A 20,087-nucleotide genomic window follows, 5' to 3' on the forward strand; every position below is an offset into this window, starting at 1 on the left:
TTGACACTAGAATTGCATTCTGTAACTCGATTATTATGAGCCACTTCCAGGCCATTGGTTTATTTTCTCATCTGTCGTTGCATCTCTTGTTGTAGACCACCACTAACCCTGCCTATGGTTGGCAGTCATAAGGTGTGCCATATATCTGGATGGAAGCATGTGTAAGAAAGAACTGCAGATGCTGGTTTAAATCGAAGGTAGACACAAAATGCTGGAGTAACTCAGTGGGTGAGGCAGCATCTCTGGAGAGAAGGAATGGGCGACGTTTCGGGTCGAGTCTGAAGAAGGGTCTCATTCACCCATTCCTTCTCTCCAGAGATGCTGCCTCACCTGCTGAGTAACTCCAGTATTTTGTCTACTCTGGATGGAAGCATATGCCTCCAACTTCCTTGCTACTTCCTGGTCCTTCTCTCCAAAGTTGGCCAAGGAATGGTTTGGCTTGCACTCGGCGAGCGAGTCCCACACAGAATGTATTGAAGCATCTGGTTGGTTGTAATTCCATGGGGCCATTGACACATGCATTTCCCAGTTTGTAACCATGCTGACAGCTTACTCAATCTCAAAGAGATTTGGGTTGTAACCAAAATGTGTAGGAAGGAACTGCAGATGCTGGTTAACACCAAAGATGGACACAAAATGCTGGAGTTACTCAGCAGGAGAAATCAACATTGGTTTCTCTAACTTCAAGTAACCCATGCATTCCCTCTCTCTGACCCTCCCCCACCCTAGTCATCTTGGCTAATTTCACTGCTCGTTACCCTTCTATATCACCTCTTCCACAGCAAACAATGGACCATTGTGGGCTCTACTTTTCCTGAGTCATCGGTGGCGGCTCTGATTTGTTCCTACATTTTCATACCTTTAGTTTCCCTCTCCCTTGACTCTGAAGAAGGATCTCGAACCAAAACACCACCTATTCCTTTTCTCCAGAGATGCTGCCTGACCCGCTGAGTTACTGACCCACATTTTGTGTCTTATCTTGGTTTGTACCAGGCATTTAATTTGTTATTCCTAATTGAAGTGGGGGAAATAAACAGCAATAAAAGTGAGAAATGTTGGCTGTTGTTCAAACCACTGAATGAAGCAGCACTTCATTGTATTGTCCAGGCTAGTCTTTGGTGGAATGACTCGGTGTCTCAGCATGTCACCAGATATCTTCATGTCATGAATGATGTTATGAAAGTGGCAGCCTGGTTCTGGTACACGTCTAGGCCTGTGAGATATCAGTTTAGTTTAGCGATTCAGCATGGAAACAGGCCCTTCTGCCCAGCGGGTCCACACTGACCAGTGATCCCTACACACTAACACTATCCTACACCCACTAGGGACAATTTATACATTTACCAAGCCAATGAACCTACAAACCTGTACGTCTTTGAAACGTGAGAGGAAACTGAAGATCTCGGAGAAAACCCACGCAGGTCACGGGGGGGACGTACAAACTCTGTACAGACAGCACCCGTAGTCGGGATCGAACCCGGATCTCTGGCGCTGCATTCGCTGTAAGGCAGCAACTCTACCGCTGCACCACCATGACTGCCCGAACCACCCCGGTATACTGTTTCTAATCACATCCCAATGACCTGTGTGTCTGTGTGCCAAGAGCTTGTTCATGATGCTTCCAGAGGTCAAAGTTTGGTTTAGTTTAGAGATACAATGTGGAAACAGGTCCACAGAGTCCCCACCGACCAGAGATCTCCGTTCACCTGCACAATCCTACACACACTAGGGACAATATACATTTTTTAACAAGGCCAAATTAATCTGCAAGCCTGTATGTCTTTGGAATGTGAATGTTGGAGGAAACCGGAGCAGCCAGAGAAAACAAACGCAGAGAACGTACAGACTCCGTACAGACTGCACCTGTAGTCAGGATCAAACCCAGGTCCCTGGTGCTGTAAGGCAGCAACTCTACCGCTGCGCCACCGTGCCGCGTCAAACTGTTGGGTGAGGTAGCAGAGGCAGGTGTGATTTAGGAGCAGGAAGAATCAGCAACGTTAGGAAAAGACTCTATGAGGAGAGAGGCCAAACCTGTGTGTCATTATCCTGATTAAATGTTGTCCAGCATGGATTTTTCTTTTTGATGATTTGAAACTTGTGCATGCTCCCTTCTCCGAGTACTATTAACATTCTGCCTCTTCAATTAAACCTTTTTACCTTTAATAATGTTAGTGTAAGTGTTTGCAAAACATTCCGATGCTTATTAACACCATTGTGCTTTATACCCCCACGTCGTTTCTCTGTAATAATTTCTCTCTCTGCCCCTCTCTCCTTGTGCCCTTTTGTTTTTCCTTTCTCTCTCTCTCTCACTCTCTCTTTCTCTCCCTCGCTGTACCCCAGTGGTGTCACGACTGTGCCTACTGCTGGCTCTGAGGATGCTTCTTTGCCTGTGCCTGACGCTGACGATCTCCTCAACAAGTAAGGAGATTATTTTGCTACGTCTGTTGCAGGATGCTTTCCTCTCGTACATGAGCGCGAGGTGTCATTTGAGAAGAAAAGTCGAGGCTGCGTGGGTTTTTTTTTTTGTTGAGGGGACAGCCCCCTCCTCCCTCCACTACGGATAACAAAGTTCAACAGTTGTAACTGGCCACTGAGTGTTTATTCAGAATAGATTTTTGTAACCGGTGCTCTGTGTTTATTTTAATCCAGTGGTTTGCTTTACTGTTTCTAACAAGGAACGTCAAGTGGCCTTTAACCCACACAATCTTTGTGCCATCGTCTTTAGTGAGTGTATTTTCCCAGGGATAGATGGCAGAACAAATTCAAGAATGATACCTGAGGCTAAAAATATTGAGTCAAAAACCTGTATGTATTCTCTTGATCGTTACAGATTATCGACTATTCTTCAGGTTAATTAAGGAGTTTGATGAGATATAGACACAGAAATTAATTCTTTCCTCTTGTGACCAAGTCCAAAACAAAGAGGTCATGCAAAATGAGAATCGGGCTATTCTGGAATGAAGTCAGGAAGCAGCTCTTCATACACAGGGTGATGCATCCCTGGTGCTATGCACACTCTGTTCACCACAGTTTTTGTTTGTGAAAGAGTATTATAGAAGTGTGAGATTTTTGTTGGGAAAGGAAGATAAACAATACAGAACCAAGATGAGTAGTTTGGTTTAGAGATACAGCATGGAAACGGGCCATTCGGCCCACTATGTTGATGCTAACCATTTCACACGCTAGTTCTATACGCTCCTACAAACACGCACGTCTTTAGGATGTGGGAGGAAACTAGCATCCTGTGGAAACCTAGGCGGTCAGAGGGAGGACATGCAAACTCCACACAGACAGCCCTCGGGGTCAGGATCTGGCGCTGTGAGGCAGCAGCTCAACCATGTGCACTCGTCCTATGCCAAGTAGAAGAGGTTGAGTTACACATTAGTGTAATGATCAAATCATGACCAGGGTGAGTCGTGCAGTTGCCACCATTTGGTGCCACATCACCAAGTGTCACCTGCTCTAAATTGACTCCTGTGGCAAGCCTCACTCACGTAGGCAGCTGTGTACGTTTCCACCGGTGGCTAAGCAGAGGTGGAGAATTTTGGAAGTTGGTGAAAACTGTTGTACATTGTGAGGATTCTCATTGCTTTTGAGGGACCAGTGATACGATGAAGCAGGGCCTGGAGTTTATGTACTTCTCATTGCCAATGTGTTTCATGGTGCACCACTACCACCTGCTGGTCAGCAGCTGTACTCTCTAGTCTCGAAAAGGCAGAGTTGCAGGGACAAAAATGAGTGAACAAGATCCATATTGACTTTTAAATTAACTCCTATCGTTTTTACAAACTGATTTATCATTCTTGCAATCTCATTACAAATCCTACAGGTGGATAGTAAGGACAACTAATTGTAGAGTTTAATTGCCCGATTATTAGATGGTTCAAATTGGATTTGTTCGGAAGGTGCCAGGGTATCGGGCTTGGGAAAAGCTTTATTCCTGGGAATCGAAAGGTGATCTGATCAATATATTACATAGGAATATGGCAAGTTTTTTTGTTTTGCACAGCTAGATCAAACTAGTCCAATGATACAGCCTGAGTAACTGGTGCATCACGAAGGAATAAATGTATTATTGATAGACACAAAATGCTGGAGTAGCTCAGCTGATCAGGCAGGATCTCTGGAGAACATCGATAGGTGACATTTCGGGTCGGGACTGTTTCCGAAGGGTCCCAACCCGAAATGTCACCTATCCATGCTCTCCAGAAATGCTGCCTGACCCGCTGAGTTACTCCAGCACTTTGCGTCTTTCTTTGGTATAAACCAGCCACTGCAATTCCTTGTAATTAGATAATATTCTCTCTATGCCAGGTGTGTGTATAAGGGAAAACTAGATGGTTTTAGCCAAGAGAATATGGAGTAGATGAACACAAGGTCTTGATAGTCAGGTTAACTCAATCAATCAATCACCTTTATTGTCATCTTGCAAAGCAACAGTTGTACAGTGCAAAATGAGAAGATGTTTCCCAGGGAATACCGGAGCATCGCACATGAAACTTAAACATTTCACACATTATAACAGTATAAAAAATCCAGGACCTGATGAAACAGTATAAATAGTTAAAAGCAGGTAAAACAGCAACATTAAAATACAGTAAAAAACAGTCATTAAAATGTCCAGGGCAGCTGATTTGAGTGGCCAGTGCCAGAGTTATTAAAATGTCAGTGCAGTATTTGTGGCTATTAGATACATACATTAGAGTAAAAGTCAGTTGCTTGAGAATGAAAGGTTGCATGCTGGCCATGGCTAATTGGCTGAAGAGTGATGAACTCTGATTGCCTGAAGCATGGGCTTTGCTCAACTGTGGAGAAATAGGTTAAATATTAGCATGGCTCAGCCTGCTACTGAGTGTAAACAAGCATGGGGAGGCAGAAGCAAGGGACTGCAGATGCTGGTTAATACATAAATAGAGACAGAATGCTGGAGTACTTCAGCAGGTCAGGCAGCATCTCTGGAGAACACGGAAAGATGACGTCTCGGGTCGAGACACTTCTTCACTCTGAAGAAAGGTCATGATCCGAAATGTCACCCATCCATGTTCTCCAGAGATGCTGCCTGACCTGCTGAGTTATTCCAGCACATTGTATCCTTACGTGGGGAGTGAGGCACTGTTCTACACAGCAGGTGAGGAGCAGCAGTGTGTTAGTGAGGTTTTGAAGTGAGGGGTCTTGATATTAACAGTGTGGACTGTAGACATCGCAGGGCTACAGGGTGAGGTGGCCTTTGCCCGAAACCCTCCAGGTGAATGCTCACTCTCTCACACATATCTCACACATGGGACATTTTGTCTTTTGATTTTTAAAATCTATCTCCACTCTTTTGCTCTCTTAAACCTTTGTAAACTACCCACCACAATTAGAATCTGTCTTCATCAGTCTGAAGGTAGCCAAAAGTGCTGGACAAACTCAGCGGGTGCAACAGCATTCATCAGTCTGAAGAAGGGTCCTCGACTCGAAATGCCATCTATCCACCTTCTCCAGGGATGCTGCCTGATCCACTGAGTTACTCGAGCAGTTTGTGTCATTCTTTGGATTTTGTATTTCCCAGCTTGGGTTGGATCTGAAGAGGGAAATTTGAGTTGTAAAAAGATAGGAGTTCAATTCTGTAGGGGCAAACCTTGTAGGACAATGAGCATGAACACCAGACTTATCGGGGAAGTGTTGATGTCAAAATGTGAGCAGCAGTTAGGCCTGGGTTTGGGCTGCTGTTCCCGCTAGTGTGATGCTTTGGCTGTATCTTTGAACGGTACCTGCGAACATGACTGACTCTCTTGCCTGCTCTTCACCCGTCCCTCTTCCTAACCTAGGTTTGTTTGCAAGAACAATGGGGTCCTGTTTGAAAACCAGCTTCTCCAGATTGGAATAAAATCCGAATACCGGCAAAACTTGGGTGAGTCATGGAGTGATACAGTGTGGAAACAGGCCCAACTTGCCCACACCAGCCAAAATGTCCCAGCTACACCAGTCCCATCCACCCGCGTTTGGCCCATATCCCTCCAAACCTGTCCTATTCATGTCCCCGTCTATTGCTCTGGTACAAAAGATGTCTTTTGCTTTGCCTTGATGATGCTTGTTTGGCTTATGTTAATATTTCAGGTATTCACTCTTGCAGCAACATAACCCGTTCCTGTTGTATTTGAAAATATAAATCTTCAAGTTGTTTGGTGCTTTTTCCTTTCACCCCATTTTTTTCCAAGTTTCTTCAAACTAGACTTCTGGCAGCCATTACTATGACAGGCTGTATCATGAGAATCAATTGGTTATTATTTGCCTTCTAAAGGCAATGCTGTCCAAGATGGATCCTGTCCCAACCTTTTAGTTTGGTTTAGAGAAACAGCGCGGAAACAGGCCCTTCGGCCCATCGAGTCCGCGCCAAACAGCGATCCTTGTACACTAGCACTAGGGCCAATTTTACTATTTTTACTGAAGCCAATTAATGTACAAGCTTGTACGTCTTTGGAGTGTGGGAGGAAACCAGAGCACCCGGAGAAAACCCACACGGCCATGGGGAGAAACGTACAAAATCCGGACAGACAGCATCCATGGTCGGGATCATACCCAGGTCTCTGCCGCTGTAGGATAGCAACTCTACCACTGATACCCACACATAACTTGCACTATATTGGATCATTCAGCGAGTGACTCCCCTAATCTCCATCACAGTGTACGTCACTCTGGGAGATCTGTTTCATAAAGCTATTTGAGATCTAACTCTTTAAAATGAAAGAAAAGGCTTCCAGCTCTGCATGTTGTGCTTGCTTACTGTTTCCACTTCGAAGATTAGATGTGCTGATGAACAGACATTTTGATTTCTAAACCAATGTTTTGACTGGCTTTGCTGAAGGCCTTGGCAATGCCGCCATCAAGAGTACTGATTACTTTCTTGTGTCTCTGCATCTAGGTCGAATGTATCTGTTCTTTGGGAACAAGACTTCAGTCCAGTTCCTCAACTTCATTGTAAATGTCAACTGTCCAGGCGACCTGCAGAGTGATATCCTTTTGATGTGATTTATTTATTTCTGCTCAACTTGAATTGGGTGAAAGGGTCAACAAAGAATGTGGGGAGGATGTTTCCACTCGTGGGAAAGCCTCGAACCAGAAGCCACAGCCTCAGAATAAAACGATGAAACCTTCAGTAAGGAGCTGAGGAGGAATTTATTTCATCAGAGGGTGGTGAATCTGTGGAATTCATTGCCACAGACGGCTGTGAAGACCAAGTCAATTAATGCTTTTAAGGCGGGGATTCACAGATCCTTGATCGGGAAGGGTATCAGGAGTTACGGGGAGGAGGCAGGAGAATGGGGTTGGGAGGGAGAGATAGATCAGCCATGATTGAATGGCGGAGTAGACTTGATGACCCTGGTGTCGTTGAGAGGGCAGGTAACCAGAAAACCTAGATTTGGGCTAATTAGTAAAATTACTAAAGCCCCCGTCCCACTTTCACGATCTAATTCACAACCTTTTTTACTCGTGGACATTTTTCATCAGGCTAGAAAAAACACCCCGACCTACTTGATGCCACGAGTCCCTACGACCTGCCGGCGACCTCGTGACGACCAGGGTGCGAGTATGAGTCAAGGGCAAACTCGGCAGAGGTCATGAATTAGGTCGTGAAAGTGGGACGGGGCTTAAAGGAGATAGGAGGAACATTTATTTTATGAGGGATTTTTGATCCGGAATGTACTACAGGTGCACAACCTTTTATCCGGTGTTCCAGAAACCGAAAAGCTCCGAAAACCGGCCATTTTTTCCAGATGTTGTCTGCGCACCAAAGCTCGCGTTTGGCGCCAAACTTGACCCAAAACGACCCACGGTCAACCCAGGTCTGTACTACTGTAGCGGCTGCCTCCTCCCTGGAGACCGGGAGACGCTTAAACATCTGTAAATCATTGCTTAAATGTTAGTCAGTTAGTTTGGAGGGCTTTTATGTGAAGGGGGGTGAAGCGGTAAACTTTAATTCTTAGTCCCCTACCTGGTCGGAGAGGCGGGGAGCGGTCAATGCCTTACCGGGTCGCCGTGCAGTAAGCTCCGCAGCGCTGTGGCTGGTGGGGCTGCGGGCGGCGCCAGTTGTAGCTCCGACCCCGGCAACTCTACCCCTGGCTGCGAGGCGCTCCAAATCCAGCGCGGCCTGCGGCCGGACGCCCCAGCTCCGCAAATGTCGGGAGTCGGCAGCGTCGCAGCGCTGGGAAACCAGCAGGGAGCGGGCAATGCCTTACCGGGTCGCCGTGCGGCAAGCTCCGGAGCGCTGTGGCCGCCGACACACAACATCGCGGAGCGTCGCTGGATTTGGAGCCGCGCAGCCAGGGGTAGAGTTGCCGGGGTTGGAGCTCCAACCGGCGCCGCCCGCGGCCGGACGGAGCCCCCAGCTCCGCGGCTCCAAATCCAGCGACGCTCCGCGAATGTTGGAAGAAGGCGGCCACAGCGTTCCGGAGCTTGCCGCACGGCGACCCGGTAAGGCATTGCCCGCTCCCCGCTGGTATCCCAGCGCTGCGACGCCGCCGACTCCCGACATTCCCGGAGCTGGGACGTCCGACCGCGGGCGGCGCTGGATTTGGAGCGCCTCGCAGCCAGGGGTAGAGTTGCCGGGGTCGGAGCTCCAACCGGCGCCGCCCGCGGCCGGACGGAGCCCCCAGCTCCGCGAGGTTGGGAGTCGCCGACCAGGTAGGGGACTAAGAATTAAAGTTTCCCCCTTCACCCCGACTCCACCACCACCACATAAAATCCCTCCAAACTAACTGACTAACATTTATGCAATGAGTCTCCTGGTCACCCGGGAGGAGGCAGCAGCTCCAGACTTTTCAAGCCGCCCGCGCTACCTACCTAATCTACGCTAAAAATCTTCCATTCTGAAATCCGAAAATGTCCGAAATCCGACAAGTGTCTGGTCCCAAGGCTTTCGGATAAAAGGTTGTGCACCTGTACCTGGAAGGGTTGCGGAAGCAGATTGATTAGGTCAGTCCGCATCTGATGGGAATGGACTCTTCTTCCGTCTGAAGAAAAGTCCCGACCAAAAACATCACCTGTCATTCAATCCACAGATGCCGCCTGACCCCTTGAGATCTTCCAACAATTTGGTTTTTGCTCAATCGTCAGCAAATTTCCTTAATTCCACATGATATCAAGAAACAGTGAAAGGTACTGGATACAGCAGAGGTGGTGGGAATAGACGAGAGGCAGACAACATCCTGGTTAAGGACAAAATGTGTAGGAAGGAACTGCAGATGCTGATTTACACCGAAGATCAACACAAAATGCTGGAGTAACTCAGCGGGACAGGTAGCATATCTGGAGAGACAGATGCTGCCTGTCCCGCTGAGTTACTCCAGCATTTTGTGTCGATCTGGTTAAGGAACTTAATTGTTTTTTCAAAGTAGTACTTTCAAAGTGTACTCGCAATTGTAAGATAGGAAATGCCAGTGTACTGAGTGAGGGCACTTAAAAAATAACTTGGAAGAAGGAAGGGAAAGTGAGTGCCTCACAATAAACAGTTGTGATAACTTCATCTATTGCATCCGCTGCTCTAGATGTCAGCTGATCTACATCGGTGATACCAAGCGTAGGCTTGGCGATCGTCTCGCCGAACACCCCCGCTCGGTCCGCATTAACCAACCTGATCACCCGGTGGCTCAGCACTTCCAACTCCCCCTCCCATTCCGAATCCAACCTTTCTGTCCTGGGCCTCCTCCATGACCAGAGTGAGCACCACCGGAAACTGGAGGAGCAGCACCTCATATTCAGCTTGGGCAGTCTGCACCCCAGCGGCATGAACAATGACTTCTCCAATTTCCAGTAGCCCTTGCTGTCTCCTCCCCTTCTCAGCTCTCCCTCAGCCCTCTTGCTCCTCCTCGTCCTTTCTTCTTCCCCCCCCCCCCCCCCCCCCCCACATCAGTCTGAAGAAGGGTTTCGGCTCAAAACGTTGCCTATTTCCTTCGCTCCATAGACGCTGCTGCACCCACTGAGTTTCTCCAGCATTTTTGTCTACGAACAGTTGTGATATATTCCTTAACGCTTGCCACAGCTGAATCTTCAGGCTAAGCCTGTGGAGCCCATCGTGGAAGGTGGAGCGCAGGTTCAACAAGTCATCAACATTGAATGTTTATCAGATTTCACCGAAGCCCCTCTACTCAACATTCAGTTCAGGTACCGTGTTCCGAATGTCATCAGCTTCTCCCTGTTGTTGGTGAAACCTCTCTCACTTTCTATTTTCTTTTCTCCTCTTCCTCTCTGGTTCTTTGCTTCCCTTTCTCTCCGAAACTCCTTGCTCCCCCCTCCATTTGTGCATTCAATTCATCCTTTAGAGGTCCTCGGCAACAGGCCTTAAATCTAGGCCCAAGAGGAGAACTGTTACCAACTATGAATCTCAGTTTCCTTACACTGTTCAATGGCGGAGCTTTGTGTCACACATGCAAACACACAGTGAAATTCTTTTTGTTTTATTTTTTTTAATTTATTTTTTTATTTTTATTATTTTTTATTGAAAGCATATGTACAAATGATAATAAACGACAAACTGGTTACAGAGTTCCTACACAGCTTCAGTTTTGTGAAATTGGAATTCAGTGAAATTCTTTTTGCATGTATTACACCTGCGGGCGCCGCCATTATTCAAAGTCCAGTCGATGTACAGGATCATGAACTGAAGTCCCTCTCCTCTCCTGGCCCGGCCATCTTTGTGTCCCGGGGTCGCCTCCTGCAGCTCGATTTGTTACTAACACCTATGAGAGAGAGAAGCGAGTGTCACCAAACTTCTGAATTCTCTAGGGTGGAAGGAACCCTCTCCAAGACAGACGTGAAGCTCACCGTTTTACCTGTTTTTACAAAATGTTAAATGGCCAGCTCGACATAGACTACAAGACCTGCACCAAACCCAAACCAATTAGGAGCAGACGAGGGCATTCGATCCAATTTGTGATCCCAGCTACAAAGACAGATGTCTACAGCAATTCGTTCTTCCCCCGCACAATTAAAGCATGGAATAATCTCCACCTAACTATAGTTACCCAACCAGACACAACTAAATTTACTCTTTCTTCCCAATAACCCTTTCTGGCTTAAGCCCTCCCTTCACCACCTCCAGTTTGGAATATTTTGGAGGACCAAGAACCATCCTAGCAGGTGCTGGAAGCATTGATTGCCCCGGTTCACCCCTTCCACCGGCCCATTCCCAGCCCTTGACGTCGCCAGCGGCTCTCTCCTGGGTTCCAGGCGGGCACAGCTCCGTCACCACGGCTCCTCGGGAAGACTTCTGCCCCGCAGCCCGGACCTGCTATTGAAATGGGCTATGCCAGTGCTTCTCACAGTCTTTGTTTAAAGAATATACCACAATTGTGATTGTTTAAAATCCTCCTTTTCCGTTGCTAGATATGGCGGAACCTTGCAAAATATCACCCTCAAGCTGCCCATCACCATCAACAAGTTTTTCCAGCCAACAGAGATGGCATCTGAAGATTTCTTCCAGCGCTGGAGGCAGCTCAGCAGGTACAGGAAGCCCACCGTAGACACGGGGAAGTACATCAGTAGGGAGGAGATAGTGGGCAGTCGCGGGGTGGAGTGGATAGTGGAGAGTTTGCGCGTGGAGAAGATTTGTAGATGGCGCAGCTGCCTTGCATTGTAACCACTCCAACTTTCAATATCGGCAGCGTTATTGACCAAGCTTTTTCGTTCTCTTGCTGTCTCCATAGCCCCCAACAAGAAGCACAGAAGATCTTTAAAGCTAATCACCCTATGGACACAGAGGTTACCAAGGCCAAGGTAAGCCTTTCTACCCCTCTTCCATGACCTGCACCCTCCCGAAACAAAATCCGTTACCTCAACGGGCAAATCCACCAAGCGACTGAACTGTGCCGACCAGGAAAGTTGTGCCAAGTCATTGGCTTGGCTGAGGACCAAGTGCTGGGACATGGGATTGGTATAGATATACGATAAGGTGGGCCAAGGGGCGTGCTTCTGTGCTCGACAGCTCAAAGGGCCGAATGGCCTACTCCTGCACCTATTTTCTATGTTTCTCCCACCTTCCTTCTCTTCTTCACCTCTCCGCCCCTCCCCCCCCGCTTCATTTTTAAATACGCTGTACATCCCAAATACTCCCTATGGCATCCAGTTCCATCTTCCTTACTTTTTCTGAGCAAGATTTCCTTGTGGTTGTATCACTGGATGAGTTTAGTTTCAAGGTACAGCGTGGCTAGCAGGCCCTTCGGCCCATTGAGCCTAGGATCTCAGTTTATTTCTGTGTCTTCCTCCATCCGGCAGTTGATAGGATTCGGCACCGCCCTGCTGCAGGACGTCGACCCCAACCAGGACAACTTTGTCGGTGCGGGAATCATTCACACAAAATCCATCCAGGTTGGGTGTCTGTTGCGGTTGGAACCCAACGGTCAGGCTCAGGTTGGTGACGTTTAACCTCAGCGTACAGTTATTCAATGGCGTGGGGGAATGTTGGAATGAGTTTGGGGTAAAAATAGGGAACGTGACTAATGGGTGAACTGTGTTCGATGCCCAGTCTGGACAAGATAGTGACACATCATAGACACAAAAAGCTGGAGTAACTCAGCGGGTCAGACAGGAGAGAAAGAATGGGTGACGTTTCCTGTCGAGACCCTTCTTCAGACGCTTCAGTGACCTATCTTCTGAAGAAGGGTCTCAACCCAAAACGTTACCTATTCCTTTTCTCCAGGGATGCCGCCTGTCCCGCTGAGTTACTCCAGCTTTTTGTTTCTACCTGTGGTTTAAACCAGCATCTGCAGTTCTTTCCCGCACAAGATGTAGGTATGTTACAAAACCTACCTGAAGCGTGTCTGAGAATCTGCCCCACCCCTTGTACGTGATTTTGGCGCTGTTTAGAGGGGGCGGGTTTAAAACGCGATTTTTACTAGGCTGTTGCAATCGAAAATGTTCAGCCTAGTAAATCATTAACGGAAAATCGCTGAAAGACCCCGTCGCAAAAGGTATTATTAGTTTTTATGGCCTTTTATAATAGTTATAGTAGTTTAAAAATCACTCTCTAAACCCGCGACCTCTCGCAGCCCCAGGGTTTTATAAAGCAAACAATTAAAGGTATGTACCTTATTTTTACATTAAAAGGGGCTTCTTAAGAACCCTGTATACAAAGTTTTCTATAGCGAGTAGCTCATTTTGGGCTCTTTATATCCCGCAGTATTTTTCTGGGCATTTGAGGGCACAAATCCAGCGCAATGTGAATGTTCTAAACCAGCGCATTCACAGGAACCCACTAGAAAGCTGATTTAAAATGACTTTAATTTACAGCAATTGAACACTAAATTCCTTCCATTTGGCCTATAAATTAATGTAAATGAGATTTTAAAATCATGTTTTATTGTGAATTATTTATGAATATTATTTGGACACTTGGGCTATTTAAAAAACGTTAATCATTTATTAAGAAATGGATAGATGTTTAGATCTAGTAATTGAAGTTTGAAATTTGCTACACTTGGGTAACTAACTAATTATATGCTTTAATTTCAGGTCATCCAAGTTAGATTATTTTATGTTTGTTTCAGAATGGTTCAATCTACGATAACTGAAAATTTCATTCAGTTCTCTTAATTTTTAAGAAGATTATGGCCTTTTGACTGTCCATGATCACAGCTTTTTTGTTATGTCCATAGAAAATCAATAGGGAACAAGATGCTAATTTCCGAGTATGAAAATGGCCATAACTTTTTAAATACTTGAGATATGAAAGTGAATTAGGTGTCAAATTAAACTTATTTTTATGCTTTATCTGATGGGATAAATTACAGACTTGATTTTTAAAATCTCAAAATGTTGTAACATTGCTACAAGATGCACATCGTTCTAGGGTTTAGTCAGCCCGACTATCTTTTTGATGGGTTCCCGTGTGGTCGGGACTTGCATGTTGATATGATTTGTTGTGTAATCTTGCTTCTCTCTCTCTCCCCCCGCATCACAGATGTATCGCCTCACACTACGCACAAGCAAGGAAACTGTGTCGAAGCGACTATGTGGATTACTGTCCCAACAGTTCTAAAGTCTGCCACATGTAACCGATCTCTTACACTATACTGCGTGTTTGTGTGTGTCTGAGCGTGAGTGTGTGTATGTGTGCACGAGTACATGAAGGTCCTATATCCATGCCACATCCAGTGAAATCTTCAAGTATCATGTGACGTCCTTTAACTACAGTATATGTTTACGTGATTGTTCTGTGGAGGTTTTCCTTCTTTTGCTATTGTGGAGGGATTTGCAAAGTTCTTTGGTACACGCGGCATCAAAGGTGGCAGCGATGAGCGGGGTTGTAGTGCAGTCCGTGGCACCCCATAGTATATCCTCCCCCTGTGATAAAACTCGGCCAACATATTGAGAGGACTTTGATTATAATTCCCTCCTGCAGCAAGGAGTGACTGTGGACACAAAATGCCGGAGTAACTCAGTCGGGAGAGGCAGCATCTCTGGAGATAGGAGGAATGGGTGACGTTTGGGGTTGAGACCCATCTTCAGACTCTCTCTTTCTCTCCAGAGATGCTGCCTGTCCCGCTGAGTTACTCCAGCATTTTGTGTCTATCTTCGGTTTAAACCAGCATCTGCAGTTTCTTCCTACCACAAGGAGTGACGGGATTCGAGTGCACGTCACTCAGCAGAGTGGTTCCTCTCAATCCCACTGCTTGGGTCAGCATGGCCCACCGCACAGTGGTGGGTCACGTACTAACCAGGAAGGGTACAGGCTGTGTGTGACAAGCTAGTTATTCCCCTTGGGACCAGTTGGGGAAAGGAGACAATCGTTCTCTGGAAGTGCTTTGTAGATGTCCCATGAAGGTGTGGAATCAGACATGCCCCACAGTCGAATGGCCCGTCGAGGCTGACTGGGAGATTTAGGCAGAGCGATGGGGAATGTCTACTGTGTGTGTGTGTGTGTGACCCAATGAGAAGTTGTTGCCATCAGTGAAGGTGAGTGGGGGAAGGTAGGATACTGTCCAGTGGACACAGGATAGCCACCCCCTTCTCTCACCACCTTTACACCTGAAGAGCTGATGCCCGATTACCAAAAGGCTTGCTGTCCCATCTCGCTGTTAATCGATATAGTCATTTCTTATATTAAAAAATGTATGAAGTAATTGTAAAATGTATCTGTATATAACTCTTTCTTAGAGCTGGATAGAAATACCTGTACGACCAACTTACTCTGTGGTCTCTGATGTTAAATTAGCTGTTTAAATGTCACCATTGAAAGTTAAAGGGTGGGCATTTTTTTTTTTTATTTTAACCTTTTGCTGAAGGTTTTGTTTTACATGCAAAAAGACTGGAACTCCCTGAGATTGTTCCCTTCCAATCTTCCCTTTGAAACTACACACCATCCGTTAGTAGATTTTGGAAAAACCCTCTGCTCTATGCAACTACCGACCCTTCTGACCATCGCCATGCTGCTTGTACCTAACCCCCCCCCCCCCCCCCCCCTCCCCCTCCCCTCTCTCCCTCCCTCCCCCCTCCCTCCCCCACTCCCTCTCCCCCCCCTCTCCCCTCATCCTCTCATCTCTCTCCCCCTCTCCCCCTCTCTCTCCCTCCCTCCCCCTCTCTCTCTCCCTCCCCCCTCCCTCTCTCTCCCCTCCTCCCCCCTCTCTATCCCTCTCTCCCCCCCCCTCTCCCCTCTCCCCCCCCCTCTCCCCTCTCTATCCCTCTCTCTTTTCCCCCTCTCTCTACTAAATCTCTCTCTCTTTCCCCCCCTCTTTCCCCCCTCTCTATCCCTCTCCCTCTCTCCTTCTCCCCCTCTCTCTACTCACTCTCCCTCTCTCCCTCCTCTCTCTCTCTCCCCCCCTCTCTCTCCCTCTCTCCCCCTCTCTCTTCCGCCTCTCTCCCTCCTCCCTCTCCCCTCCCTCTCTCCTCCCTCCCTCTCTCCCTCCTCTCTCTCCCCATTCCCTCCCTCCCCCCCCTCTCCCCTCTCTCCCCCCTCTCTCCCTCTCTCCCTCCCTCTATCCCTCACCCCCCCCTCTCCCTCTCCCTCCCTCTCCCTCTCCCTCTCCCTCTCTCCCCTCTCCCCTCTCTCCCCCCCCCCCCCCCCCTCCCCCCTCGCCAGAATGAGTTCCAAATAACGTGCTATTGTGCATGAATGCTTAACATTGCGGGAACGAACTGAACAGAATAGTTTGGTTTCCTCCGAGCTTGCTTTCATATCAGTGATAGTCCTTTTCAGTTTGGAGCGTGGAATATCTATCGGTGTTTGTGAGCTGGTTCCAAGGATTGCCTTTTGCATTTGCACTTCAGCGGATTAAAGGAATCTAATGCAGCCTCGTGAACCGAGGGAGTTGGGGCAGGACTGCAAAACGCACCTTGCAGCAGTCTCCTCGTCCACAAGGTTAAGTTATCCACTTTCCTCCCCTTCTGCTCCCAACTCCAAGCACCGTTCCCCCCATTTTCCGGGGACATCTTGTTAACCTCCAGCACTGGCCGGCTTGCTTGAGAATCCCTGACTCCACTTGTTTTCAACCTGCTACTTTCTGTGGCGTCTCGTACAAATGGTGGGCAATCTTGTGCTGTGCGTACCCTACCTAGATCAGCTGTAACTTCTCTGCTAATAAAGAGGATCCCGTCTGCCTAATGCCTGTACATAAAACTAACTTGTGCAACTGGACAACCTGGCAATGGGGTTTCTTTGTAGTTCTATGTGAAATGGCAAAAACCGCTTTGAAAGACTTGATCTCCAACAATAGCACCAGTATGTTCATTGGTGGTGGATAGTGGGTGGGGAGGGGAGGGGTGGGGGGGGGGGGGGGGGGGGGGGGGGGGGGGGGGGGGGGGGGGGGGGGGGAGGAGGGAAACCATGTTGAATTTTCACTGTCAAGTAATTATGGACCAATAACTAATGGAGTTGCTGTGACCTCGGAAACAAATGCTTGTCAAAATGTAACCTGCAAGGAAAAATACAAGAGAACAAAGGATGTGAATAAAACTCCCAGCCTTGTCATTACTGCAAAAACACTCACTGCATCACCTCGGGCAAAGTCCTCAATGTAGACGGAAAGAATGCTGGAGTAACTCAGCGGGTGAGTCGGCGTCTATGGAGAGGAGGAATTGGCGACGTTTCGGGTCTTCCTTCTCTCCATAGATGCTGCCTCACCCGCTGAGTTACTCCAGCATTTTTTGTCTACCTACGATTGTTTTTTTCTAGCATCTGCAGTTCTTCCTTAAATGTGGAATTTCTTCTCGAATGTGCTCTTGTTGGTTGTTTGATGTGCGCAGTTGAAATCTAGTCATGAATTTAAGGCCCCCGCCTCTGTGGCCGAAGTCGTAATTCTTCCGGCATCTGCAGTTCTTTCTTAAACAGCTCAAATCCTGCTCTGCTATCCATGCTGTATATGCATAACACCCATCCGAGAGATATTGCATTCAAACGAGTTTCAATATTTCACAATTTCTTCGAAAAATGTGTCAGTGGGGGATGTAGCATAGTGGGAATTGAGATCAGGAATAGTCCCTGTGATCTGTGGTTAAGGCAGGAGATAGTTTTGATATTGTACATTTTGTTCTTTATTTAATATTTCTGTTATGAATTCTTACACTTGTGTAAATTTAACTCTATTCACAACTATTAGCAACCAGGCGCAATTAAGCTGAGGTTTACATGGGCTGTTTCCATTCTAAGTGTGAACATGGGGATTTGTGATGTACAAAGGTGAAGATATAACTCACTGCTCATTTCAAGAGATGCATGCAGTTGAAATGCAAGTGTTTGGGAACACTGAGAAAGTTGACAGTGAAGTCCTCATGAGGAAGTCCATTGCAACTGACACCTGTTGAAATATAGTCCAAGAATCTGAAAATAGGTACGGGGTAGGCCATTCGGCCCTTCGAGCCAGCACTGCTATTCAATATGATCATGGCTGATCATCCCCAATCAGTACCCCGTTCCTGCTTTCTCCCCATATCCCTTGATTCTGTAATTCACTATTTAGTTATATATGATTCCCAGTCTACAGTGATGCCTAAAACTATTCTCTGCTCTCTGACATGCTGATGTGTCAACACCTTCAGGAGTACTTTACAGAAGGAAATATTTCTATTAATTCCAACTATGAGAATTATTTTGTGTGTTTTCTACATCTGTTTGAAATGGGGGAAAATGTGGGTCTTGGCTGAGATATTCCAGATATTTTACCTGCCGGTGAGGATAGTTGCCCCATATTGGTCTTCCCAGGTAGACAAGAATGCTGGAGAAACTCAGCCGGGTGAGGCAGCATCTATGGAGCGAAGGAAATAGGCAACGTTTCGGGCAAAAACCCTTCTACTGACTTGATCTTCCCATGTTGCTTGAGCCTTCAACCATCTTGGATAAGGCAGTAGATAAACATCTTGCATTCCCATTGATGGGGGGGGGGGGGGGGGGGACTTGATCCTGCTGACTTTGATCTGAATGGCTTTCCCCACCACAAGCAGAGGTGGGAAGAAGCTTGATTAGGAGTGTTGCCTGGAAGCCATCTGCCTTGTCCAAAAAAACCCCCATGTTTACCGATAAAAAATGAGTCGTTCTGTATTAAAGCAATTTAACAGTGATGTGAAGCACTTTAATCATAGTTTGACTGTAAGATATTGCGTGATCTATAATATAATATTTCATCTGTGTGGCTCTGGCCTTTGTCCTGAGGAAGCAGATGTGCTGGTAATTTTGCAATTAACATGGCAGAGGATTGAACTCATTGGCATTTTAACATTTTGTTCAGAAGCTGATGTATTTATTAGGACAGCTGGGGGTAGTTAAAAGGATCATTGAAAGAACGGTGTGTGTGATATCCAATTCTTGCTGCTTGCAAACTTCGTGTAAACCACCACATTTGCACCTTCTCACCTGTGACCATGTGGGTTTTCTCCGGGTGAAAATAGACAGTAGGTGCAGGAGTAGGCCATTTGGCCCTTCGAGCCAGCACCGCCATTCAATATGATCACGGCTGATCATCCAACTCAGTATCCTGTACCTGCTTTCACTCCATACCCCCTGATCCCTTTAGCCACAAGGGTCACATCTAACTCCCTCTTATGTTATGAACGTTGGGAAAAGAGGCTCCTTGTGTCCCAGCTCTGTGCCCGTTGCACCAGAATCAACCTTGGAGATTTTTTAATTTTTCTTTCTGTGCTCCCTATTTGTTTTGGCGAGTTTCCAATTGTGTTCTGAGATAGCCGGTTAGATCCTGGCTGTTCTAAACCTTGCCTCGCGTTCAGTTGCGTTATATTACAGAGTTCTGGCCTTTCACAGTCCCCCTAGTGAATGAGTTCTGCCGGTGGAGAGAACATCGAAATTTCTGGTCACATTTAAAATTGTGAGGTGGCTGTCGGTTGCACTGAACTTCAATGAGGCCTGAATTTCACCTTTTTTAACATTCATTGAGAGGATTACAGCACAGTGGTCACCATGCTGGTACTGGCAGTGTCGACGTAGAAATGAATTGTTACACAAAAATATCTTGGGTTCAGATCTAAACTTCTGTGACCAACCTATAAAGATCGCCATCTCCTCCCCACCCATGTTGATCTTAATGACACTATGATGATAGAGATGTGGGTGGGGGCTACTGATTTATACCACATGGCAGAGAAGGAAAAATGGGCATGAAGTAGAGCTTTTGGAATTGTAGAGGAAGGATTCTGCACTTGGTGGAGAAGGTGTGAAAGTTGGTTGGGGGTGCATGGGTTTGGGACGAGGCAGAGACCAGAGATGACTGAGGAGGTGTGGAGAGTGGGCAATAGTCTTGTCAGGAAGCAATTGGCCTTCTAGAAAGTGTGTGGAGCCATCACGTGGTGTGATGACCACATACCAATACCTCGACGACTCGTGTGGAGGCAGGGGTGAAGTGGTTACTTCACATCCAATTGATTTTGACTGGACTGGAACTGTGGGCATGTTTCAAGCAGGCACGTGCCCCACTGAGGAGAAACCTGTGGTGAAGTGGTGCCGGGACCTCTTGCAAGGGGTCTAGTAGTTTTGGAAAGAAAACTGGTTACATTTTGGAGGAGAGCAAGAGTTGAACAAATCTGCTCCAGAGACCACCTGAGTCCATGTAGAAACATCATGTTACAATGCAATCACTCTCATTAGAGGAGTGGCTTCTAACATTGAG

At 47.0% G+C, this 20,087-nt stretch overlaps 2 protein-coding genes across 8 annotated transcripts in view; one reads left to right on the forward strand and one right to left on the reverse strand.

The window, feature by feature from the left end:
• The window catches only part of LOC129713896 (AP-2 complex subunit alpha-2), a 66,464-nt gene extending 51,245 nt beyond the window's left edge, over positions 1 to 15,219 (forward strand). For 2 of the 3 annotated variants that reach the window (XM_055663265.1, XM_055663266.1), the window contains 7 exons: positions 5,811 to 5,893; positions 6,905 to 6,994; positions 10,020 to 10,143; positions 11,365 to 11,481; positions 11,685 to 11,754; positions 12,253 to 12,387; positions 13,937 to 15,219. In XM_055663265.1, the coding sequence (XP_055519240.1) occupies positions 5,811 to 5,893; positions 6,905 to 6,994; positions 10,020 to 10,143; positions 11,365 to 11,481; positions 11,685 to 11,754; positions 12,253 to 12,387; positions 13,937 to 14,014 (697 nt within the window). In that variant the 3' untranslated portion in view covers positions 14,015 to 15,219. Of the gene's footprint in view, positions 1 to 2,340; positions 2,419 to 5,810; positions 5,894 to 6,904; positions 6,995 to 10,019; positions 10,144 to 11,364; positions 11,482 to 11,684; positions 11,755 to 12,252; positions 12,388 to 13,936 lie in introns of all 3 variants that reach the window. The other variant, XM_055663264.1, reaches the window with a different exon arrangement.
• Positions 10,475 to 20,087, reverse strand: part of fuz (fuzzy planar cell polarity protein) — a 40,972-nt gene continuing 31,359 nt past the window's right edge. For 4 of the 5 annotated variants that reach the window (XM_055663277.1, XM_055663276.1, XM_055663275.1 and 1 more), the window contains one exon: positions 10,475 to 10,718. The gene's annotated coding sequence lies outside the window, so the exon portion shown is untranslated. Of the gene's footprint in view, positions 10,719 to 17,582; positions 17,769 to 20,087 lie in introns of those variants that run through there. The other variant, XM_055663274.1, reaches the window with a different exon arrangement.

Source organism: Leucoraja erinacea, chromosome 37, assembly GCF_028641065.1.
Source record: "Leucoraja erinacea ecotype New England chromosome 37, Leri_hhj_1, whole genome shotgun sequence".
In the NCBI taxonomy this organism is placed as follows: Eukaryota; Metazoa; Chordata; class Chondrichthyes; order Rajiformes; family Rajidae; genus Leucoraja; species Leucoraja erinaceus.